A 26,818-nucleotide genomic window follows, 5' to 3' on the forward strand; every position below is an offset into this window, starting at 1 on the left:
GCACCTGTGCGATTAATTGGAGTGCAATTACTGTGAAGACATGACCAGACTAGTGGAATTAAAGTGCCTATGGTGAAGTGCCTAAGGAGAAGTGAGCTCACTAGGGAACACCCAGGAAAACAGAGACTGACAGCGTGACATTACCCCCTCCCCTACGGAGCAGCTGCCAGATGCTCCACCTGAAACCCAGGAAAACCCAACAGATAAAGAGATAGGAGGGAGGTGGAGGGGCGGCGGACTAGGGGGAGGGACAGAAAACAGAGAAAGGAGAACCAGATAGAATGGAAAGACAAAGACAGGACAAACAGGTAAAATGTAAAGACAAAGACAGGAGATGTATCACACAAAACAAGGAGTCCAGGAGGGTGGTGGACCGGTGGAGGATCAGGGGGAGGGACGGAGGGCCAGGTCCAAAGAAGGAGACAAATAGAAAAGCGACAGAAAACAAAACCACAAAAACATGGGTCCATAAAGGACATCACGGAGCAGGGGACCATCACCACCATGTGGTCATGGCAAAAGCCCCCCCAGGGCAGAGCGGAAGACCACCACCTCCTCGTGGTTGAGGCCAGAGTCCCCCAGGGCGGAGCAAAAGACCACCACGTCCTCACGGTCGACCCAACAGGAGGACGAAGATCACCGGTGACTTGACTGAGTCCTCGAAGATCACCAGTGACTAGCCTTGTCTCTGGAAAGTCCATGGTACCGAGTCCTGACCCTGGAAGGTCATCAGTGACTAGCCCTGACTCTGGAAAGTTCACTGGTACCTGACTCGACTCTGGAGAGTTCGCTGGAACCTGACTCGACTCTGGAAAGTTCACTGGAACCTGACTCGACTCTGGAGAGTTCACTGGAACCTGACTCGACTCTGGAGAGTTCACTGGAACCTGACTCGACTCTGGAGAGTTCACTGGAACCTGACTCGACTCTGGAGAGTTCACTGGAACCTGACTCGACTCTGGAAGGTCAACAGGAACTAGCCCTGACTCTGGAGGGTCAACGGTAACTAACCATGACTCTGGAAGGTCGACGGTGACTAACCCTGACTCTGGAGGGTCCATGACCATCTGACTCGACTCTGGAGGGTCAACCGGAAACTGACTCAACTCTGGAAAGTCAACGGGCACCTGACTTGACTCGGGAAGGTCAACAGGAATCTGACTTGATTCAGGAGGAACAACTGGAACATGACTCGATTGTGGATGGTCAACAGGAACTAGCCCTGACTCTGGAGGGTCAACGGTAACTAACCCTGACTCTGGAAGGTCGACGGTGACTAACCCTGACTCTGGAGAGTCCATGACCTTCTGACTCAACTCTGGAGGGTCAACCGGAAACTGACTCAACTCTGGAAAGTCAACGGGCACCTGACTTGACTCGGGAAGGTCAACAGGAATCTGACTTGACTCTAGTCTGCCTGTGGAGATGTGAGGCGCCTCGGCTTCGGGCACCACCTCTGGAATGGCCTTTGGCACCGGCTCGGTCACTGCATCGGGAACGGCCTCGGGCACCGCCTCGACCTCCGGAACAGCAACGGACACTGCCTCGGCATCGGGCACCACCTCAGCCTCCGGAACAGCATCGGGCACCTCCTCGGGAACGGCCTCGGGCACCGCCTCGGCCTCCGGAACAGCATCGGGCACCGCCTCGGCCTCCAGAACAGCAACGGACCCTGCCTTGGCATCGGGCACCGCCTCGGCCTCCGGAAAAGCATCGGGAGCGGCATCGGGCACCGCATCGGGAACGGCTTCGAGCACCACCTCGGCCTCCGGAACGGCCTCGGGCACCGCCTCGGCCTCCAGAACAGCATCAGGCACCGCATCGGGAACGGCCTCTAGCACCACCTCGGCCTCTGGCACCGCCTCGGGAACAGCCTCGGGCACCGCCTCGGCCTCCGGAACAGCATCGGGAGCGGCATCGGGCACCGCATCGGGAACGGCCTCGAGCACCACCTCGGCCTCCGGAACGGCCTCGGGCACCGCCTCGGGAATGTCTTCCTGGACGGCAGCGGCCCGCTCGGGAACGTCCTCCTGAATCCGAATGTGTCCAATTTATCCAGTTCCTTCTGAGGAACCGGGTCATCCATTCCAGTATTAAAATAGTCCTTCAGGGCCGCATCATTGTACCCCATGCCCTCGGCCAGGGACCAGAACACCAGTGCCATGGCACCCACGTCATTGCCCTCTTGGCGGAAGGAGGTCAACTTTAAATATTTCTCCCTCCAATCCACCATGCTGGTTGAGGAGGAGACATAAAAAGATATACCGCTGGATCTGTTGTTGATGGAGTCCTTCTGTGACAATGTGTGTTTAGGGAAAACACAAGGAGAGGGTAGATCCAATTGCAAGTATGAATTTTAATAACAAAAAGGGTAATACAAAATAAACAGTCTTGGGAGACAAACAAAACAAAAGAGGAAACCGGATGAAACGGAATATAAAACTCGGAGGAACAAGAAGGCAGGGGTAAGTCTCGGGAGACGAGAACATATCACACAAAGGGTAAGGACTCCATACAAACAACAGAGAAGGACTGCAATTTATAAGGAGACTAACGACAAAGGATTGTCTGCACCTGTGCGATTAATTGGAGTGCAATTACTGTGAAGACAGGACCTGACTAGAGGAATTAAAGTGCCTATGGTGAAGTGCCTAAGGAGAAGTGAGCTCACTAGGGAACACCTAGGAAAACAGAGACTGACAGCGTGACACACGATCCAATTCCAGAACGATTCTTGATTTACCTTTTCCCCTTATTAATAATTAGTTTACCTACTTGATAATCTTAAAATCCTTACATTTACACATCCTTACATAAGTAATTAAGTACATTTAAAAATAATTACAAATTGAAAAATAAATAAAAACAGTTGTATGTTAAGAATTTTAACTTCAAAACATTCAAGCAAGTAGCAAATAATAAAGAGGAGCATAGAAACATATTACAAACAACAAAGAGTGCTTTCAGTATTTAAGATTATCTGAATGTTTTCCATTCAAGAACCGTGAATGATTTTTACAGTGAAGGACACAAATGATCATTGAAGAACAATAAACCACGAGAAAACATGTTCAATGATGTAAACTTGCAGCAGAACACATTAATATTCTTTTTGTTTTTAAATTTGCTTTTTTATAATTATTAATTATTATTATTAGTCTCAGTTCTGCAGCTGTTATACAGATGGGATGATTTTTTAAAAATTTTTTATATGAATTTGCTTGAATAACTGTAGGACTACATTATTATTTGTCCCATTTTTATCTAAACAATTAAATTTTTAAAAACTTTAAAATTCCAATTGTTTATGACATATGATTACATATTTGGTTAATGATTAATATCAATAATAAATTAATGAATAGGGCATACATTTATTATACTATATTAATTTACCTTTCTATCATATCTAAAATATAATAATTATGTCTACCAAGCTCTGATAATGAATGGAATATAATATTAACAGACTATCTTAATGTTAATAAAACAATAGGCCTATACCTTCAGAAGCACAGATGTGTCTGTCACTTTAAAGATATGGTACACAAGAATGAAAATAGTCATAATTTACGCAGGATGTTCTAAACCTGCATGAAGATCTTTCTTCTGTTGATCATAAAAGAAAATACTTTGAATAATGTGTCTCAACTAAACAGCTTCCATAGTAAGGTAAAAAACAAAACCTCGGCTGACTGCGCGCGCACCTCCCGATACAGACGAGACATTTATACTTGACGCAACTGTTTAGACTGAAAACCAGACCATACAACTGATTTAGACGCGGGTGCCGGTGTGATGAGATGTACTAATATCTGCTCGGGCATGATTGTTTTAGGCCTGTAATTGATTGATTATTGAGGTAATAGGGATTGCACGGTTCGCTTATAAAAAAAAAAAAAAAAAACCTTTCTGTTGATGCATGCACATTCTGGCTTCCCAGACATTACAAAAAAAAAACAGGACAACTCATTCACTCTTGTTCAACGCGAATGCTGTATATGAGCAGTAATTTATTCTTAAAGTGAATACATTGTAATGAAAAATAAATAAAATTAAATCGCTGAACTAAATCGTAAGTGGAAGTGCATTTGTCGATTCTGTCATAAGCATACAGTACATCAGCAATTACACATGTTTAGGGGAATAGGGCATTATTAATATACCATGTAAGGTGGTATGTGCCAGAAATGGGTAAACCACTATCAGTGAGTCTGCCCATTGGGTGGAGGCACCACCGCGCAAGGCAGTGTCCCACATTGTCCCTCAGAAACATACGCCTTGTCCCCCCTTGGGCTTATTAGCAGGTGGTCATCCTAGTAAACGATGACAAGATTTTATTTTTTGGGTGAACTGTCCTTTTAAGTCAGACAGTTCACTGTGAACAACTGAAATGCTTTCATCATTAGTTACTGAACAGACACATTGATAACTTTCACAGCCGCATGCAAGCGTGCATCAGCATTTGAAATTGAGAGCAGCCTTCTGTTAGTGAGGTTCATATTTGAAATATAAGTTCACTGGTTAAAAACTAAGCTCAGAATCAAACCAGAATCGTTAGAGACAGAGTCGGCATGCATCGATTTTTTTCTTCCACCACTACTTTTTATGGGAACAACATGTTGTGTCATAACATATCACAATACATAAATGTGACAGTATGTATCGTCTGTAGTTCAAACAAAATAAAAGTTTCGAAAGATTTAATTTAGCATGAAATCTGGTAATGGTACATCAAATATGGTGTATCCAGAAGATCAAACATTCAAGCTTTGTTTATTAATTGTAATTAATAATAATAATGAATTATAAAATTCAGTAATTAAAACAATTTAAATGTATGTAGTGAGGGACTGAGTGAAATCATCAGGGTCTAATATAATGCAGTATTTTTAACTCATTAGAATCCTGAATATTTGTGTTCTTTGTCTATTGCTCTCTGTATGAGGATCTTATTCAAGTCCATTCCTTATCTAACACTACATTCAGATGTTTGTCTGAGCGTGTGACTGTTAGATCAGATCTCCATCCAGTCACTTTATCAGATCCAGAGACAGAGCTGTTTCAAACAACATCTATCTGTGACGTTAAACACCTTGAAATATAGACGTTCTCTTCCTGACGGAGGGAAATATGTTCTGAAACCAAACAATCGTAAGAACAATAGCAAGCATTGCACAAGCAGGTAAAGTAAGTAAAATAATAGAAATGAATAATGGATTAAACTGAAGAACTAAATGATAATGATTTTGATTTATACATAAATAAAAAAGAAAAGAGAATAATAGCACAGACGTATAGTCGCTCTCATGAAGCAGCACACAGAGACTGTTATTGAGAATCCTGAGACACTTCATGACGGAGCCACAGCCTCCTCAAATAAACTGAGATCACAAAACTTATCACACACATGCATAAAACAAGCATTATGAAATTACATTAATGTATAAACTATATAGTTTTATAACACATTTACAAAGTAATTCTTTCCACTGAAATGGCTGTTTATATTTTTGTCTTTCTTCACAGATTTCCCCAGATCTACTCTGACTGTGACTCCAGACAATACAGTATTCACTGGAGAGAGAGTGATTCTGACATGTGTGATTGAGTCTAATCACAGTGACTGGAGATATGAGTGGAATAAAGACAGAGTAAAGTTACAGTGGTCTGATCGTTACACTGTAAACACAGACACTCTCACTATCAGAGCAGTAACTACATCTGATGAGGGTCAGTACACGTGTAGAGGACAGAGAGATGGAGGAACAAACTCATCACAATCAAGCTCTGTTTCTCTCTCTGTGACGGGTGAGTTTAATATCATTGTCCTCATAAACTCTCTCTAATATGATCACATGTCCAACTGAGAGACTTTGCTTTTGATCAAAATGGAAAACTTTGACTGCTTACAGAATCGGCCTATTTCTTCATGTGACACAAATCACATTATGCAACAATGAGTGACTCAAACTGTCACATGACAATTTTAAATTATATCTTGTACTATAGTGGTTTTGACAATGTTAATCGTTTAAGTCTTTAAAAATATATTTTTGAACAAAATGTAAATAAATAAATGAGTGTCTCAATTCATAAAGACTTATTTCACTATAGGAATCTCTTGAATTAATAATTCAGTAGCTGCTTTCCACTGTCAGGCCAGTGCGAGCCAGGGCCTAAAATGAGCCGGGCGGGGCTCATAGCCTCTGACCTGTAGCATTGCTACAGCGCTGCGTTTCCACTGTCAGGCAAGAATCACAATCTTGCCTGACAGGAGGAACAGGAACAGGAACTCGGTAGGCAAGGAAACTGGGTGATGGAAAGAAAGGACCGGTTAATATAGGCAGGGTAATGACTATCAAGTGAAGACACCTGAGTACTATTAGCAGGAGTGCAATTACTGTGATGAAGGGACAAGGCTTAGTGGGAATTGTAGTGCCTACGGTGAGGTGCCTATGGGGAAGTGAGACCACTAGTGGAGACCCAGGGAAACAGAGACCAGACAGTGTGACATTACCCCCTCCTCCACGGAGAAGCTACCAGATGCTCCACCTGAACACAAGAAGAGACCAAGGAACAGACCAGGAGGGAGGTGGAATGGTGGAGGACCAGGGGGAGGGACGGAGGGCCAGGTAAAATGGGGAAACAGAGACAAGAAGTGCAAAAAACAAAAACAAGGAGCCCAGGAGGGAGGTGGATCGGGGAGGGATGGAGGGCCAGGTCCATAGAGGGAAACAGAGAGAAAAACAAAAACAAGGAGCCCAGGAGGACCAGAGGAGGATCAGGGGGAGGGACGGAGGGCCAGGTCCATAGAGGGAAACAGAGAGAACAAGAGCAAAAAACGAAAACAAAACAACAACAAAACACAAGTCCAGGAAGGAACATAACGTTCAGTGGCACGGGGCTGAACCGACAGGGAAGGAATCCAGAGAGGAGCAAGGTGGAATTGGAGCTGTACGGTCGAGACAGAAGCCCACCAGGGCGGAGCAGAAGACCACCACAGTGGGATCGATGACACAGGAGAGCAAGTCTGGTTAGGCAAGTCTGAAACAGAGAACATGAACAAGTTAAGGGTGGCCTCCGTGGTGTTTAGACTAGATTCAGGAAGATCAATGATGACTTGACTCTGCTCATGACCATCAATGGTGACTTGCATTTGTTCACGAAGATCAATGGTGACTTGCCCTTGTCCATGAATTTCACCGGTAACTTGACTTGACTCCGGAGTGTCAACGGTGACTAACCCTGACTCTGGAAGGTCAACGGTGACTAGGCCTGACACTTGAAGGCAATGGTGACTAGCCCTGACTCTGGAAGGTCAACGGTGACTAGCCCTGACTCTGGAAGGTCAACGGTGACTAACCCTGACTCAGGAGGTTCACTGAGCACCTGACTCGACTCTGGAGGGTCAACAGGAACCTGACTCAACTCTGGAGGGTCAATGGGAACCTGACTTGACTCTGGAGGGTCAACTGTGGCTGTCATTCTGTGCAGAGACACTGGACAAGCATCCATATTGTGCCATGACTCTGGACCGGCGGCCATCTTGGGCCGTGGTGCTGGACCGGTGGCCATTTTGGGCAGTGTCGCTGGGCCGGCGGCCATCCTGGGCAGTGGCGCTGGGCTTGCGGCCATCTTGTGCTGTGGCGCTGGGCTGGCGGCCATCTTGCGTCGTGAGGCTGGGCTGGCGGCCATCTTGCATCGTGGCGCTGGGCTGGCGACCACCTTGTGCTGTGGTGCTGGGCTGGCGTCCATCAAGAGCCCAGGGTCGAAGGGGGTCATGGTGGAGAGTGATGCCGGACCTCCTCTCGACCACTCACTCCTCTGCGACCTCACCTGGTCCCACGAAAAAGGATAAGGCGGGTTCCCTCAAAACCACTCTTTCTATCCCGCTCGGTGACTGGGGAGGAAACATCAAAAAACATACAGCTGGATCTTAGTAAATGGACTCCTTCTGTTACGACCGGAGACCCAAGGAAACACAGGAGACGAGAGATCCAAATCCAGTGTGGTTTAATGGGTAATCCAAATCAGAATCCAACAAGCAGGGGTCAAAACCAGAAATCAATCCAAAACAAACAAACACTAGGGAAATGAACAGGAAAAGGAACTCGGAAGACGAGGAAACTCAGAAGGCGAGGTAACTCCAGCGAAAGCGAAAGGACTCCATGAAGACAAACAGAAAAAGACCGGTTAATTTAGGCAGGGTGATGACTATCAAGTGAAGACACCTGAGTGCAATTAACAGGAGTACAATTACTGTGATGAAGGGACAAGGCTTAGTGGGAACTGTAGTGCCTACGGTGAGGTGCCTATGGGGAAGTGAGACCACTAGTGGAGACTCAGGGAAACAGAGACCAGACAGTGTGACAGTTCAATAGCATGTATCCTGAATTACAAATGAGAGTAAAACCTGCAAGTGATCCAGAAAGTGATCATTTTGGCCCATGTAACAAGACGCACCCTTTGAAGATGAGATAGAAAACTGTATACATTTTAAATGAATTTATTAAAATATTTTGAATGTCAAACTCAGTCAAAATAACTGCAGTATCTTCCTCTAGGGGGCAGTAACACTGGAGACTCTTTGCAAGGCTTTGCAAACTTTTATTAAACATTAATAGCATAACTTCTCCATCGCTTTTGACAATGAAAACTATTGGAAAATGTTTGTCTAGGAATCTCTAAGAATACACAGCCTATGGATTTGAGAAAGTAAGCTGTATTCAATTTAAATGAATTTATTAACAGATTGGAATTTAACATGTATCCTGGTTTATATATGACTTGTTATATTATTATATTATATAAACTTGCATAGAAATGGTATTCTAGGATACAGTAACAAGACACAGCATTCAAAGCTGTATTTATTTTGAACTAAATTATGTATCGTTTTCATTTTCAATAGTATGAGTTCTATTATAGTTCTGTGGCTAAAACCACCATCAAAATGTTTGTCTGATCTGTAACAAGACACACCCATTAAATTGTGTAATAAAAACTGTGTGTGTTGTAAATTAATTTAATAAAATGTAGATTTTCAAACTCAAGTCAAAACAACTGCGAAACAACACTCTATGTCAGCGTTGTCTTATTTGTTGAATTTCAATAAAATAAATATTAAAAAATCTTCTAATGCAAAAAATAATAAGACACACACCATGACGTTGATATAGGAGAGTGTATTATTTTAAATTAATTTCTTCATTGATTTTAATTTCAATAGTGTGTAATTATTTGCTGTCATACTTCCGTTAATATAAAAGAAAAAAAAATTCTCACAAGGAACTGGAATCAGCCTACTGCATAACCACTGGATTATGGAATACTAATGACTTTAATTTTGTTTTTATTTTATTCATATATTTATAGTAATAATATAATAATAACCACTATCAAATGTATTGTTTACAATATTTCTTATTTAAATTCAAGTGAGCAAGTGTTTTTATATCTTTCAAAGACCATAGGTGCACAAATTGCTCTTGTTTTGTTAATTATGAAAAAACATTCCGGTTGGAAAAATGATCGTTTCATTATCATTACGGTCCCTAGCTGGCCTAAGCGCTAGCTTGCTGCTGCTCGAGTCTTTATGTGTCGCAACAAATCGAGGAGATTAAAACAATTAAACTGTGATGTGTGTTCAGTTCTACGTTCTATTGCTTTTCAGATAAGCCATTTTTCATACAATTACACTCATCCACTAAAACTTTATAGATTTTTTTTCATGGCTGAATATCTGTCTAACATCCAACGTCAAACGTTGAACCAACTTTAGATCTGTGTTGGGGTGTAGGCTAAGATTAATTTGGCACGAAGGGCTCTTCATAAAACTCCTGGAAAATGGGATTGGATTTTAAACATTTGATTTAATCAGCACCATTTATAAAAACAAGACATGTGCTGTAAAAAAAGAGAACAACCAAACACATTTTTCTCTCTCAACTACGAGGAGACAGACAAGGTTGTCCATTAAGCACCACTCTATTCAACATTTATTGACAATATCAGTCAAACAAGGGCTATTAGATTTAACCTAATACAAGAATAATGATTTTTCAAAATAGATCCAGGTGTAGGGAAAACAAATACACCTTTAGAGCAGGAAACCAGGTCCTCCAACACACCCACAAATACATTTATCTGGGACAAAAAAAAAAAAAAATTCAACAGGAAACTTCAAACTGGCTGTGAATGATCTGAAAGCAAAAGCAATGAGAATCTTCTACATGGTCAAAAATACAAATCAAATGAGTGTCAAATTTAAACCTGGCTAGAAATCCTGAAAGCAATAACCAGTTGCTCTTTATGGCATCGAGATATTGGGAATCGCCCGAAACCCAAGATTTTTCTAAATGGGAAAATTCATGCATACCCAAATTTGTAAAAGCAGCCTAAAAGTAAACCAAGCAACACCAAACAACTCAAGCAGAGCTGAATATTAGTACAATCCCATTAATAATCAGTTTTCATAAAGAGCTCTGAAATTCTGTAAGAGCATTGAATATCAGTGAGCCGAGCTCAAACCCTGCAGTGACAGAAGAACCTGCACAGGAGCGTCTTTCACACTACAGCACAGACTGACCCAAACACATTATACAACTACAGAAACTACAGGAGATTACATCGTCTGTTTGAAAGATGCCACTACAGTGCAAAAAATATGAACCTATATTTACAACTGAAAGAAATTACAAACAAGAAAACCTGAGCTGTGTGAAAGAGCATTGAAACTCTCTTCAGAACAACAGACACAGCTTGGTTCCTTGAAACAGTTTAATTCTTCGGGTCGTCTTTACACCATGAAAACTGCATCCAGAAATGAGAAAAGTACAAAAATATCAAACACAAAATGATGTTTAGTGCTATAATCTTTACATTTTACAAACAAAGACCTCGTTGGTCGCTTGTCATGAAAAGAGGTCCTTGAATGAATCCCTGAAAGTCTTGTGAAAGTCACTTTAAAAGTCCTTTGGCTTTGAACATGTATAATTACAACATTTAAATGTAACTCATCAGAGCTTCTGTTCATCTGTCTGCAAATAATTCATATTTCACATTCAACACAATGATGTGTTCTCAAGCCTAGTATTTGAACATACAAATACATTTGCTGCACATTAAATTGCATTTTAATTTAAAATTTCAATTTTACATGACATTTGAATGTATGTACAAAGTTTTTCTTATTATTATTATGAATTTTATCGTAATATCTTGTTTATAAAAAATGTATTCATTTATTTACTTTATGGCTGAATAATTTTTTTGTGTCATATAATCATTATTTTATTCATAGCTCATGTATGGCCAGGGCTTTGGCAATACTGTATATATCATTCCAATGAAGCTCATATATATGAGAGAGAGAGAGAGAGAGAGAGAGAGAGAGAGAGAGAGAGAGAGAGAGAGAGAGAATGTAATACAGTTAATCAACTTTCTACCAAACATTAGAATTAAGATTTATTTTGACACTCAAAGCAAAGTTTCAATATGACCTCAGCTGAAAATAAAGATGTCATCAGAAGTCATCATCTCACTCTTGATCTGTGTGACTCTAGTGATTTCTGGAGGGTGACTGGGGCTTTTGTAAGCGCTCCTACACGAAGAGTCTTCAGATCTGTGTTGTGTGCTAAAGACAAATAGACTTCTGTAGCTGCTCAGTGACTCTCTATTTCTGCAAAAATGGGAAATTTCTGTTCATAAACGTATTCAGTGGCTTCTCACGTTAACTTCAATGTATTCTGCCTCCTGTGAGCCACGAGACAACCTCATCCCAGCTAAGAGTCTCTGTTAAAGTGACAGTATGAAACAGTTTAAACAATCATTGTCCTTTACTAGAGAAATAGTTCCTACTTAATCATCACTCTCTCCACATCTCTCCTCTTTAACATCAGTGTCACACAAACACAGGAACTCAGATGATCAGATCATGTTTCTGACTGGTTCACTGAATGAGCTCTGCTTCTTCTTTCTTCACAGATTCACCCAGATCTACTCTGACTGTGACTCCAGACAATACAGTATTCACTGGAGAGAGAGTGAGACTGAAGTGTGTGATTGAGTCTAACAGTGTCTGGAGACAGAGAAATGGCCTGACATATTACTGGAGATATGAGTGGTATAAAGACAGAGTAAAGTTACAGTCGTCTGAGCGTTACACTGTAAACACAGACACTCTCACTATCAGAGCAGTAACTACATCTGATGAGGGTCAGTACACGTGTAGAGGACAGAGAGATGAAAGACCAAACTCATCACAATCAAGCTCTGCTGTTTCTCTCTCTGTGACGGGTGAGTTTAATATCATTGTCCTCACTCCATTACATAGGGCCGGGCGATAAAACGATAACTATAGTTAATTTATAGTGATGTAACTTTCCTCGATAAAATAATAAAAAGAGCTCTATACATGATATAATGTTTATCATTAGGGTAGATGTGTAACTCGAGACACTAAACAGCTGTGAGATCCAGAGAGAAGCTTCAATTCAGAGAAGAACACAGATGACTCACTGATTTAAACTAGATGAAAACCAGATGAAACAGCACTGATAAACAGAAGAAACACTGAGTGCAACACAAGGATACAGTCATATTCATATCGAATTTTATTATATAATTAAAGTAGACATGAGTAATGTATCACAGACATATCTCACGAATCCTTTCATAAGCAAATAAAAGATTAATTGTGAAATCTAGAGAGCTTCTTTTAAATTTGATATTGCGATGAACTAAGATGAGTGACTGCTTTTAATGATTTTTAATGGAATTTGTAAATGTAGTAAATGGGATGCATTTGAAAAAGTTTTCCAGTAGAGGGTGGCATGGGTCTACTTATGTTACCTTTTCTCCTGATGAGTGTTGTTCCGGGGTCAGTAGGTCATCTGCTGTGATGGTTTTGAAATCAAGGGGCAAGGAACTCGACCGGAAGTTGAAGTCGGGTGGGGGCTGCCATCTTTTAGCAGAACTTCACTTGCGTTGGCATTCCCATTGACTCCCATTCATTTTTGGCGTCACTTTGACAGCGAATAACTTTACATCTGATGCGTTTAAAGAACTCCCCGCTCAAGCTCGCCGTTTCTGTAAGATTAACGATGGCAGTTTGCACGCACAGCTACTAGAAGATTTACATCTGTCAGACAGGTTGCTGACATCGTCAAGCTTCGTTTGAGTCTGTGCGTCAGAAACGGAAGTGCTAAAAAACGCTAAAACTGGGCTTCACTTGTCTCAATTGAGTTCCAATGGGGTCGCTGTGTCCATTTCTTTTACTGTCTATGGTTGAAATGCGTTGTCTGCTCTGCAGCTGTTCATAAAGAATAAGCAAATTATCGCCATGTCTCCACCTTTGTGATGCATCAAAGGATATTACAGTAAATGTGAAACTTTATAAACAAGAAGTTAATATTAAGTGATTTACATTGACTATAACACTAGTGTCTCTATTTCGTCGTCGAAAATAGTTTGAAACAAAGAGAGCTGAGCCGCTGTTCATCTCCATTCCAACACTGGTGTTTTGTTTATGAATCAACACGCGTTTTTAAACGAATCCAGTGAGTCAATGATTCATTATTCAAGGATTCATTCATAAAGACATTCACTCGCGTCATCCCTGAACGAATCAGCTGTTCGAAAGAATCAACTGAATGAATGATTCAGTGATAAAATCAGTGACTTGCAGCCATCTGCTGGCAGTTTTAGTTTCATTTTTAAAGTATCTTTTCAGTTATTTAAATCTTTTAATATTTCTATATTCAAAATTTTAGATTTAAATCATTAATCTGAACATGAATTTATGGATTTAATTGCACTTATGCCATTTCTGAGCCACAATAAATGTCTTAAAATACACTTACAGGCCACTTTTGTTTTCTGTGCCACCTCTGTACAAATTAATTTTATTAATACTGATATTATTTGATTGGTAACTTATTCTTCTTATTCTACTTGTTCTTATTCTGTCATTTTAGTTAGAATTTTTAAAAGGCTTATAATATATATACAGGTCCTTTCAAAAAAAAATTGCATATTGTGATAAACGTTCATTATTTTCCATAATGTAATGATAAAAATTTAACTTTCATATATTTTAGATTCATTGCACACCAACTGAAATATTTCAGGTATTTTATCGTTTTAATACTGATGATTTTGGCATACAGCTCATGAAAACCCAAAATTCCTATCTCAAAAAATTAGCATATCATGAAAAGGTTCTCTAAACGAGCTATTAATCTAATCATCTGAATCAACTAATTAACTCTAAACACCTGCAAAAGATTCCTGAGGCTTTTTAAAAACTCCCAGCCTGGTTCATTACTCAAAACCCAATCATGGGTAAGACTGCCGACCTGACTGCTGTCCAGAAGGCCATCATTGACACCCTCAAGCGAGAGGGTAAGACACAGAAAGAAATTTCTGAACGAATAGGCTGTTCCCAGAGTGCTGTATCAAGGCACCTCAGTGGGAAGTCTGTGGGAAGGAAAAAGTGTGGCAAAAAACGCTGCACACAACGAGAAGAGGTGACCGGACCCTGAGGAAGATTGTGGAGAAGGACCGATTCCAGACCTTGGGGGACCTGCGGAAGCAGTGGACTGAGTCTGGAGTAGAAACATCCAGAGCCACCGTGCACAGGCGTGTGCAGGAAATGGGCTACAGAGAAGCAGCACTGGACTGTTGCTCAGTGGTCCAAAGTACTTTTTTCGGATGAAAGCAAATTTTGGATGTCATTCGGAAATCAAGGTGCCAGAGTCTGGAGGAAGACTGGGGAGAAGGAAATGCCTGAAGTCCAGTGTCAAGTACCCACAGTCAGTGATGGTCTGGGGTGCCATGTCAGCTGCTGGTGTTGGTCCACTGTGTTTTATCAAGGGCAGGGTCAATGCAGCTAGCTATCAGGAGATTTTGGAGCACTTCATGCTTCCATCTGCTGAAAAGCTTTATGGAGATGAAGATTTCATTTTTCAGCACGACCTGGCCCCTGCTCAGTGCCAAAACCACTGGTAAATGGTTTACTGACCATGGTATTACTGTGCTCAATTGGCCTGCCAACTCTCCTGACCTGAACCCCATAGAGAATCTGTGGGATATTGTGAAGAGAAAGTTGAGAGACGCAAGACCCAACACTCTGGATGAGCTTAAGGCCGCTATCGAAGCATCCTGGGCCTCCATAACACCTCAGTAGTGCCACAGGCTGATTGCCTCCATGCCACGCAGCATTGAAGCAGTCATTTCTGCAAAAGGATTCCCGACCAAGTATTGAGTGCATAACTGAACATAATTATTTGAAGGTTGACTTTTTTTGTATTAAAAACACTTTTCTTTTATTGGTCGGATGAAATATGCTAATTTTTGAGATAGGAATTTTGGGTTTTCATGAGCTGTATGCCAAAATCATCAGTATTAAAACAATAAAAGACCTGAAATATTTCAGTTGGTTTGCAATGAATCTAAAACATATGAAAGTTAAATTTTTATCATTACATTATGGAAAATATTGAACTTTTAACACAATATGATAATTTTTTGAGACGGACCTGAATATAAATATATATATATAAAATTGAAATAAAAGATGGTGTACTTTTAATAAAGTTAGAAACATTTCACTGTAAGTCACTGTAATGACTTAAATATCACCTTGTAAATGGACGGTTATTGTTTTTTATGAATAAACAGAAAACAAGTATAAAGATTTTTCTATCACATCTAAGACGTCTCTTCAGGATCTGAATCTGTTCTTGTTCTCCTGCAGATCTGAAGCCAAAGCCTGAACTCAGATCAGATCCTGCAGGAGATGTACTGACAGGAAACACAGTGACTTTGACCTGTCTCATGAATCTGTCTCCTGGATGGGACTTTTACTGGTACAAAGACACACTGAACTCTGGGACAAAGACAGAAACAAACTCCTACAGAGTGAAGATTGATTCAGTGTCTGATGGAGGTCAGTACAGGTGTAGAGCTGGAAGAGGAATACCAGTCTACTACACACAATACAGTGATGCACTGTGGGTAAATGTTAGAGGTGAGAGAGAACATAGTATCTGACACAACACACAGATCAGAGACAATATCTACAGAACATCTAACACTTTGAATCTAAAATTAATGCAGTACTCTGTGATTGTTTTAATTTACATTTAATTTTAATTTAATTTGTACAGTGAGTCCTAAAGCTGTGGTGACGGTACGACCGGATAAACGAGTGTTCAGAGGAGAAACAGTCTCTCTCAGATGTGATATAAAGTGGGGAGGAGACACTGAGTGGACGTACAGATGGGAAACAGAGGGAACACACTACCAATATAACTCAATCTCAACACAAGAGCTGAACATCAGCAGTGTTAAATACATTCACCGTGGTAAATACACCTGTACAGGACTGATGGGAACACAAAGCTCTCAGCGCAGTGATGCTGTTACACTGAATGTATCAGGTGAGTTTGTGTGTGTGTTCATTATCATCAGTGTGAACAGCTTCTCTCTCTATAACTCATCTCATGTGTTGTTCAGCTGAAGCTCAGGCAGCAGTGCGAGTGTCTCCACAGCCGTGGCTGACTGAAGGAGACTCAGTGACTCTGATCTGTGAGGTTACAGTCTCCTCTACAGGCTGGACGTTCAGCTGGTTCAGAGATGATGATCATCTGTCCGACAGCAGCAGAGGAGCTGGAGGCTCTTACACTCTCAGTCCTGCTGCTCGACAGCACACAGGAGTTTATACGTGCAGAGCAGAGAGAGGACGACCGGCCTATTACACAAAGACCAGTAACACACAGCCCCTGTGGATCACTGGTGAGTCTGGGAGACTGTATTTATACTTGAACTCATCTGTATTTGTGTTTTATTACAGTCTCTGGGGGACAAAACCATCTGAAACCAATGCACAACTCAAAAACCTGCTCTCACTTCCCTCCAATTCTCAATCTAAACCAGATCAGAAACAGCACTATCAAATACACTCATAATATATTCATAAGACCCTTCTTATTTTAAACTTTAGTGCTTAATTTAATCTTCATTTTACATAATTGCAGTTTTGAGTGTGGTTTTGGTCTGTCTCAGGTGCTTCTCCTTCAGTGTCTCTGGTGGTCCGTCCCAGCAGAAGTCAACACTTCTCATCTGACTCTCTCTCTCTGAGCTGTGAAGATCAGACGAACTCTGCTGGATGGACAGTGAGAAGATACACAGACAGAAACACAGAAGATTGTCCAAAACTAACAGGATCTACATGTCGACTCGTGTCTCTCAGCACATCTGACTCTGGAGTTTACTGGTGTCAGTCTGAATCTGGAGAGAAACACCATCCTCTCAACATCACTGTACACGGTGAGTCGAATAACATATACAACTAGATGATCTGTTGGAGTTTGAAGTATATTTAAGAAATTAGTTCAAGATAGAATATGTATCAGCATCATCTTCCTGCATGCATGAATCTCTTGTGTTGTGTAGATGGTGATGTGGTTCTGGAGAGTTCTGTTGATCCTGTGATTGAGGGACATACTCTGACTCTACACTGTTTACATCGATCTACAAACTCCTCGACCCTCAGAGCTGATTTCTATAAAGATGGATCACTCGTCCAGAATCAGACGACAGGAGAGATGATCATCACGACTGTCTCAGAGTCAGACGAGGGTTTCTACTACTGTAAAACAGAGAGAGGACAGTCACTGCACAGCTGGATCTCAGTCAGAGGTGAGAGTCTCTGGAGATCAGTCTCTGTCCGCTGATTTCATTTCATTCATGAGCATTTGTTCAGATAGACCACATGATTAATATTTATTTCTGCCTCATTTCTGGTGGAGCCAAATAATTATTGACTGCTCTGTTTATTATTTCACATGATTCATATGAATAAAAGTTCACCTATCAAATGACATCCAAAATACACTGAAATAGTGAAATCGTCAACACCTCCTAAACAACATCTTACATTTCAATGAAAAGAAAAGTGTTTTAACTGCAGCATTAGAATAGAATCAGATCGAACATGTTATTGACTTTTCTGCCGAGGTCTGACTGTCCTCAAATTATTTATATATATATATATATATATATATATATATATATATATATATATATGTGACCCCTAGGGGCGTGCTCAGTCTCACAATTTATATATCTAAAGTAGAAAACCCCAAACAGCACTCCCCTTCAAGCCATTTAGACAGGTTATCTCCAATGAAGGGATGAAAATGGGACTGATGTACTCAATTTTATTAAACACTAGACAATACATTGATTGGCAATCAGAGCAGACAGATGTTTCCCATAGGTAACAGTGAACAATTCTACAATAGATTAATCACAGTGAAGAAAAGGTCTCATAATAAATGAGTTACAAGATATAAAAATCTAACAATGCCTAGACTACAGTGAATAAAGTCAGATATATAGGTACGGTTCACATACACTCCAACACTGCAAGAAACACTTCAAATAAAAATTGGCCATGCGTACATTAACACAGCATTTCACACCAGTAAACATTGCAAGATAGACACAGTCCCTAAAGGAAATATTGCACAATGCCCATGGGCCAAAGGTTGAATGACGACAATTGCCAAACAGACACACACACACACAAAAAAAATCTAAATTAACGAACTACCACTAGCCGGACTCCCTCCTAGGCCCACCTGGGTCCAGGTCATCAAAGAACAGTGGTAGCAGATCCCCAAGACACACATATGAAGAAATACAAAATGAAACAAGATTATTAAACCCAGGAAAAACAGTAGCTAGTGACCAACGAAGGCAATCCTCCTATAATCACAAACAAATATTTTATGATCACATTGTAACATTTTAAAACATAAGAAAGGATTAAAAAAAAAGAAAACTTACATTTTTTTCTTTTGACACCAGTCCAAATAAGTAAGAGCTATATACCCTTTAACAATGAAGTTAAACGGCATGAATGATTAATAGCTGGACACTCTCCTCGATGTTACTCGTTACTTCAAACCCATGTAGAATCACTACTCGCTATTTTGCGAACAAGTGTCTGTAGACTCGTGACTACTGGCACCATTTACTGGTTACCATACACGCAGACACCAAGCCGAACTACAAGCAAACAAACAAACGAGCCGTGTTAAGCGGTTCTCATTAAGTTCAATATTAAATCGACATAACCTTCCAAGAAAACTCACATTCTCCTGTTTGCACAGACGATACACAAAGAGGCTCACTCTTCAACTCACACCACATTAATGTTTTTCTGTTCATGTCTTGCGACACATTTAAAGGGACGCGTCACTTACGCCACCTGATCCAAATAATTAAGTTTTTTTCAGAAGCTTCAGGTTTAAAGCTAAATATATCAAAATGTGAGTTATTGGCTATTCATGATCATCCTAATGTAACATTATACAATATCCCAGTCAAAAATGAATTCAAATATTTAGGTATCTGGTTATCTAAGAGGATGGATAATTTAGAACATCTAAATTTTGATAAAACTTTGGATAATTGTAAATTAATAATGAATAATTGGCTGCAGAGAGACATAACAATTTTTGGAAGAATTTTATTGACAAAAGTAGAGAATCTTTCTAGATTCATCTATCCATGTTTCTCTTTATCAGTTTCTGCAAAAAGGATAAAGGCAGTTAACAAATTAAACTTTGATTTTATATGGAAAATGAAAAGTCATTATATACGTAAAAGTGACATGATTAAAGATTATGAAGAAGGAGGTCTTAAAACGATTGACTTTGATATTATGAATGGGGTCATTAAACTTAGATGGTTGCAGGCTTTCATTAATGATAAGTCTTCTTTCTGGTTTGAGATTCCTACTATTGTATTTAATAAATGTGGTGGCATAAGTTTTCTGCTGCAATGTGACTTTGAACTTTCGAAACTCCCTGTAAAACTTTCTGCTTTCCATCAACAAGTATTATTATACTGGAAATTGATTTTCAAGCATAATTTTAGCCCTCATAATATGTCAATCTGGAACAACAGATGTATAACTGTGAACAGAAAATCTTTGTTTATTGATGAGTGGTGGCAGAAGGGCATATGGTCACTAACACATATAGTGGACAATGTGGGAAACATACTAAGCCATGTTGCTTTTTGTGGTAAATACAATATAAGTTGTTCCTCTAAAATGTATGAAAAAATTATCAAGAATATTCCATTACAGATGCTTAAATTAGTAAGTGAACATCTGAAACATTCAAGGATAATACCTAAAGTACAAGAACTTATTATAGAAAATGTAAGCTTTGTTGACAGAAAATGTTCAAACAAATTCTTAAGAGACTGTTTAATACATCAATGTTTCCCAGGACCGGTATTAAGAAATTACATTTTTCATCATTATGAGTAGAAAGAAGTGTGTAAAATTAGGACCAATTTTCTTTCATTTCCTGTTAATCCTTAATGTAAAGAGGTGCACTTTAAAATTCTGAATCATATATATCCAACAAAATTTTTTTTAAGAATGAGATTTAATGTTGGGGATTCAAATTTATGTCAAATATGTAAGGTAGAGATAGAAACGGTTGAACACTTGTTTTCAAACAAATTTTGGAATGATGCATTGAGATGGATGCAACAAAGAATACCTGTAAGGTTGATACTGTCGTGGGAATTAATTAAATTTGGGCTATTAATAAAGGATAAAAAAGGTATCCTATGTAATTAATAATGTGTTGCTTTTGCTGAAATTTTATATACACAAATGTAAATTTTTCAAAATCCCTCCAAAATTAGTGGTTTTTAAGGAGGAATTTAAAGTATATTCGGAGACCATGAGAAGGATGAAAAGTCCTAAAGCAGTGTATTTGTACTCCTTATTGGAAGACTTTGATTTTATAAATTGAATATTGTCCTACTCCCCTACTTTATATATTTATTTGTTCATTTAATTTTATTTGTATTTTAATTTAATTTTTTTTCTTTTAGTTTTATTTTCACCTAGGCTTCAACTTTTCTTGCCTGCTGATGTGAATATGTATATTGTGTTGTAATATTTGTATGTACGCTCAGGTTTGTTTGTAAATCTGAAACTTCGAATGCCTTTTTTTGTTAAGGTTCAATATATGTCAAAAAAAAAAAAAAAAAAAAAAAAAAAAAAACCTGATCCAAATGATCAGCGCCAGATTAGGCCTTAAAGGTACACTTCCAGTCTCAATCACCTACCCGCTACATATATGTATTTGAAATCAACATAAATTAATCTGATTGTGGACATATATAGTGTGAGGAAGATTAAACATTAAAATAAATTTATTGAAAGGATTCAAAACATCTTTTTTTTTCTGTTCCACAGAGAAGAAAGTAAGTCATGCAGATTTAGAACAACATCTTGGTAATTATTTGGCAGAATATAAATTTTGTGGGTGAAGTGCTCCTTTATTACAGAGCTCCTAAAGGAACATGATGGTGGAATAAATATGAGATGGGAGGAAAAATTGTATTTCAATGATTTTGCATTTGCGCACAAAACATTGGGTTCCCTGAGAAACTTGCTAAAAGTCTTTAGGAGCTCTGTAATGTTCTCAATAATGTGCTTGTGTCTCTGTTTTTCAGTGTCAGGTCCTCACATCATCCTCGGTTTTCTTCTGGCAGCTTGTCCGTATCTGCTGGTGACAGTCGTGCTGCTTTACAAATGCTACAGAGCGAGAGGTAATAATTCTGTCTGATCCGTCTCTCTCAAATGATTCACATTCCCTCTTTGACAGACATACCGTATTTTCAACATTATGATCCAATCATTGATTTAAACAATAACTGCAATGGAAACTAAATTACATTTTGACAATAAACGTTTTGTGTGTATTTCACAGTTCCATCTACTGAAGACCAAAGCCAGTATGCTGTTACAGAAGAAGAAACTTAACCTGATATTCCATCCTTCCACCCATCCATCCACCAATCATCTTGTCCTCTGTAGGGTCACATTATGCTAGATTAAACCCAACGCCTCAAGCTGAAGGCATAGAAAAACCCCTGGATGGATGATTCACTCACACCCACATACAATTTACTGTCTCCAGTTCCTTTCTCCTGCATATGTTTATATTGTAAACCCACACCAACACATGGAGAAACTCCACACTGAAAGGGCTCCTGGCTCCCAGGACTCAAACTGTGACCTTCTTGCATTCTGAGCCTTAAATGAGTCTTAATTGTTGAAAATAATATGTTTAATGTGTCTGCAGAAGACCAAAGCTAGTATGCTGTAACTCATCTACATATTATCAACATATTTTATATATACAATAACTTTTTAGTCTTTAAATATGGTTTGATAATGCTTAAGTCTGTTCTGATTTTATATGCTTTAAATTAGATTTTTTCAGAACCTTAAAAAGGTTCGGCAGCTTTATCCTGTGATTATTTTTTTGTCTGTTCTTATAATGAAAGTTTGATGCCTTGTTTTCTGCTTTAGATCACTTGTTTGAGTAATTAGCCAACATGCATATAGTTTTATTCTGTAACACATTCTGTATGAATTAAATTATTAAGTGTGTTTTCCAGAGAGCATAATAAATATACATTATGTAATCAAAAAACAATGCCATAGTGTCAGCCATAATGAAATTATGAACCTGTAATTACATCTTTTAAAGGTGTTTCATCAGTTCAAATTCATTGTAATCTACTGTTAGTAGGCCTGTCACGATAACAAATTTTACTGGACGATAAATTGTCCGAGAAATTATCACAATAAACGATAATATTGTCGTTCTAAGACCAGTTTCAACAAATATAATGATAAATGGCATAATAACGCAGGTACACCTTTTCAAAGATCAACAAACTTTCATTTCATTTTATGGCAGATTCCGAGCAAGAAATACCAACATGTTGACTTTGTGTGGCTTTAAATTAATGATTTTTTTATGTTTGTATGTTATATTATGTTTATATGCCCGCTAGGGTTGCTCTTGCTCATACTAACCGTTTAACCATTAACTGAAAGTAAACATTCTGACCGATGAACTGCCCGTCTACATATAATTTTGGGCGCTCAAGTTTGTTATTTCAAATGCGGTATGCGCGCTCATAATGGAAGCGACACACTCGTTTTTTCCAGGCGCGTCCGCACTGCTTCCTACTCCCTCAGCACGGTATATCAGTTAAAGTGGACTTCACTGACAATAACTGCTCATTTGGAAAGCCCTGCAAACGTCATCAAAGAAAGTTAACGATGGGGTCGCGCAGATTATTATATAACATAAATATATAGGACTACATTCATATTTTAATTTTCATTTACAATCACATTTAAAATATGTACACTATACAATAAATAAATAAAAAAACTATACAAGGAAAAACGTATGTTTATTATGCCCCAGCCGACACATGACTGACCTTCAACGTTGAAATATGGTTGAAATAAGGTCAGTTGTGGTTTCAACGTTGAAACAATGTTGATTCAACGTTTAAAGATGAAAGGTTGAAAAACAACACATGATCAACTTTCAACATTGAAATATGGTTGAAATAAGGTCAATTGTTTTAATTAAACAACGTTAAAAATGTTTAATGCTGAATGGTTGAAAAAGGTTAACAAGCTTTTAAATTATTTATATTAAATTATTTAAGATTATTATTATTTTAATAGCATTTTTAAATATTTTAGTCATAATACCTATTCTTAAATCTAAAGGTATATGTTAAATATTATCATCTTTAACAACAATAAATCTATATACATTTCGCTGCTTTATCACACTGAAACAACCCCCATTGGTAGTTTTTTTTTATGACTTCGATCATGATTGGTTAATCTGGCTGTCATTCAGGAAACTGGACAATGAATCGGTTCATGGCTTTCTACATTTAAAAATATGACCGTTATTGTCGTCTTTCTGTGAACTGACTGCTCAGTCGGGACCAAATTATTTAATATTTGCCGGTTCATTTTTTTTTTTTTTTGAGTGAATTTGAGTCGTGACATTTCAATGGAGAACAAAAATAGTGAACACAAGAAGGATCAGATGTGTTCTGCGAGGTCCTGCAAACATACTGGCAAATTGATGTAAGAAAATCGCTATCTTTATTATCTTTTGAAAATAGTAAAGTGTAACCAGACTTTACAAATAGCTTAAAGGACATGTAACCTGCAGATAAATAAATAGGCTACCCGTGTTTGTATTTTTGCACCTCACCTTATAATAGTTTCAAAGTGTTTTCTGAAACATATAAGTGCAAATTTCTGTACAATTTTAATGAATTAATGAAAATGAATAGGATTATTTAAAGCCATGGTTCTCAAAGATTCCAATAGTATGTTCCTGCACAACCGGAGGCTGCAGTTTCAGGACCGCAGATCTAGGACCGCAGTTCTAGGATCCAAGTTTTTCGTGTCAGCGCCACCTACCGTACTGGACGATACAGTGATGGCTGCAGTTTCAGGACCGCAGATCTAGGACCGCAGGTCTAGGATCCAAGTTTTTTGTGTCAGCGCCACCTACCGTACTGGACGATATAGCGATGGCTGCAGTTTCAGGAACGCAGTTCTAGTATCCTGTTGGTGTAGTTTGCAGTCACGTTACTTTGTATATAGCATCAATATATTAATCTCCATAGTATTTGTTTTTAAATTTGATTTTTGATTCAAAATGCAGCAGAGGTTAATTACTAAGTGTGCTTTGAGTCACAATTTTAAATTTAAAGATGAATTTACACAAAATATAAATTAAATATTAATTTTGTAAAATTGATGTATATCAATTTTAAAACAATTGTAAAAAAAATGAAGAACCTTAAAAGTTTTAGTCTCCTGAATTATACAGTATATTGATTAACCTACTTAAGGTGAATTAGCTCATTATCAGGTAGGCTAAAGTTGGAATCAGCGTATGGAGTCACTAAATTACTGCCGATATTTTAAAAGTTGTTGAGAGGCAAGACAAGACACAAGAATGATTCAAGAATGTTTATATATATATATGTATGTATGTATGTATATGTCATTTTTGTGACAACATCACAACAGCACCAAAGTGAACCCTTTCTCCATCAGTTGCTGCATGGATAGAATGGCTGTAGGCTTCAACTCTAGAGAAAGAGAGACCGAGAGACAGAGAGAGATAAATAAGAAACATTTGTTTAACATATATATATATATATATATATATATATGTCAGACACAGACGAGGACACAGAGGATTCAGTGATATAGTGTTTAATGTGAATCAGAGGTTTCAGACACAGGTGAATCTTGACACGTAGATGACACAGAGAATAACACAACTTTCCTTCAGGTGAATGGTGATACAGGTGGCGACTCAGACGAAGACGATGGGAACAGGAATACAGATGAGGATGAAGAGGGTTCAGTAGATCAGGTAAGTTATACGAATGGCGTTCAGGTAAGTGAGGAGATCGGTGCTAGACCAGACACTGGGTGATGGTGACTGATGGCTTTATATGTGGCACTGGTGATGATGCACAGGTGTTTAGAATTCTGGTGATTGGGGATGAGTGGGTGTGGCGTAAGTGTCCGATTCTGGGAGTGTAGAAGGTGTGGCTGTGACAGTACCCCCTCCTCCACGGGCGGCTCCTGACGGCTGGGATCTTGTACGACGACGGGGTCTACCTCGGCCACGGGGAGCGGGGCGGTCTGGATGGTCTCGGTGAAAGTCAGTGAGAAGGCTGGGGTCCAGGATGTCGTTACGATTAACCCAGCAACGCTCCTCCGGGCCGTAGTTCTCCCAGTCTACAAGGTACTCCAATTGAGGACCCCGTCGTCGAGAGTCGAGGATAGCTCTAACCCAGAAGATGTCGTTGTCTTCTTCGATGGCTGGAGGAGGAGGTACGGCATCATCACCAGGCTCTGTGGATGGAGGAGACAAAGGTTCAGTGAAGGGTTTGAGGAGTGAAACATGGAATGAAGGTGAGATACGGTACTGTGCTGGTAGCTGGAGTCTATAGGTCCCTTCGTTCAGTTGCCGTTCAATTGTGAATGGTCCGATGTATCGGGGACTCAGCTTACGGCAGGGCAGCCGGAGGCGGATGTCCCTCGTCGAGAGCCAGACTCGCTGTCCAGGTTGGTATTGCGGTGTAGGTCTTCGACGAGCGTCCGCTTGTTCCTTATGCCTCCGCACTGCCCGCTGGAGATGCACGTGAGCCGAGTCCCAGACCCTCTTGCTCTGGCGGAACCAGTGATCTACCGCTGGGACCTCCGAGGGCTCACCTGACCATGGGAAGAGTGGAGGCTGGTATCCGAGGACACATTGGAAGGGGGTGAGCCCGGTGGTGGATTGCTGGAGGGAGTTCTGAGCGTATTCGGCCCAGGGTAGATACTGGCTCCAACAGTCCTGGTTACGGTGGCAGTATATCCTCAGGAACCTCCCAAGCTCCTGAATCTTACGCTCCGTCTGGCCGTTGGTCTGTGGATGGTATCCTGAAGAGAGGCTGACGGACACCCCTAGAAGACGGAAGAAAGCAGACCAGACTCTGGAGATGAATTGGGGACCTCTGTCGGAGACGATGTCCTCTGGAATGCCAAAGTGGCGGAATACATTGTGGAATAGTGCCTCTGCCGCTTCAAACGCAGTGGGAAGTCCTTTGAGAGGGATGAGTTTACATGACTTCGAAAACCTGTCGCCCACTACCAGCACACAGGTGTAACCTTGAGAAAGAGGGAGGTCAGTCATGAAATCAATACCAATATGGGTCCATGGACGTTCAGGAATGGGCAGAGGCACCAGTTTACCCTCCGGGAGTCTTCTAGGGGTGTCTGCTATGGCGCAGACGGAGCATCCCTTGAGGTAGCGGACAGTATCCAGAGCCATTGATGGCCACCAGTAACGCTGTTGAAGGAGCGAAAGGG

At 39.8% G+C, this 26,818-nt stretch overlaps 1 protein-coding gene across 1 annotated transcript in view; it reads left to right on the top strand.

Annotated features, from left to right (window-relative positions):
* LOC128017540 (Fc receptor-like protein 5) overlaps positions 1-26,818 on the top strand; it is a 240,785-nt gene that overhangs the window by 67,580 nt on the left and 146,387 nt on the right. Inside the window, exons 4-9 of the mRNA XM_052602944.1 lie at positions 11,989-12,300; positions 15,761-16,033; positions 16,173-16,445; positions 16,522-16,800; positions 17,071-17,334; positions 17,461-17,706. Coding sequence (XP_052458904.1) covers positions 11,989-12,300; positions 15,761-16,033; positions 16,173-16,445; positions 16,522-16,800; positions 17,071-17,334; positions 17,461-17,706 — 1,647 coding nt within the window. The remainder of the gene's footprint in view (positions 1-11,988; positions 12,301-15,760; positions 16,034-16,172; positions 16,446-16,521; positions 16,801-17,070; positions 17,335-17,460; positions 17,707-26,818) is intronic.

This window comes from Carassius gibelio, chromosome A7 (assembly GCF_023724105.1).
Source record: "Carassius gibelio isolate Cgi1373 ecotype wild population from Czech Republic chromosome A7, carGib1.2-hapl.c, whole genome shotgun sequence".
In the NCBI taxonomy this organism is placed as follows: domain Eukaryota; kingdom Metazoa; phylum Chordata; class Actinopteri; order Cypriniformes; family Cyprinidae; genus Carassius; species Carassius gibelio.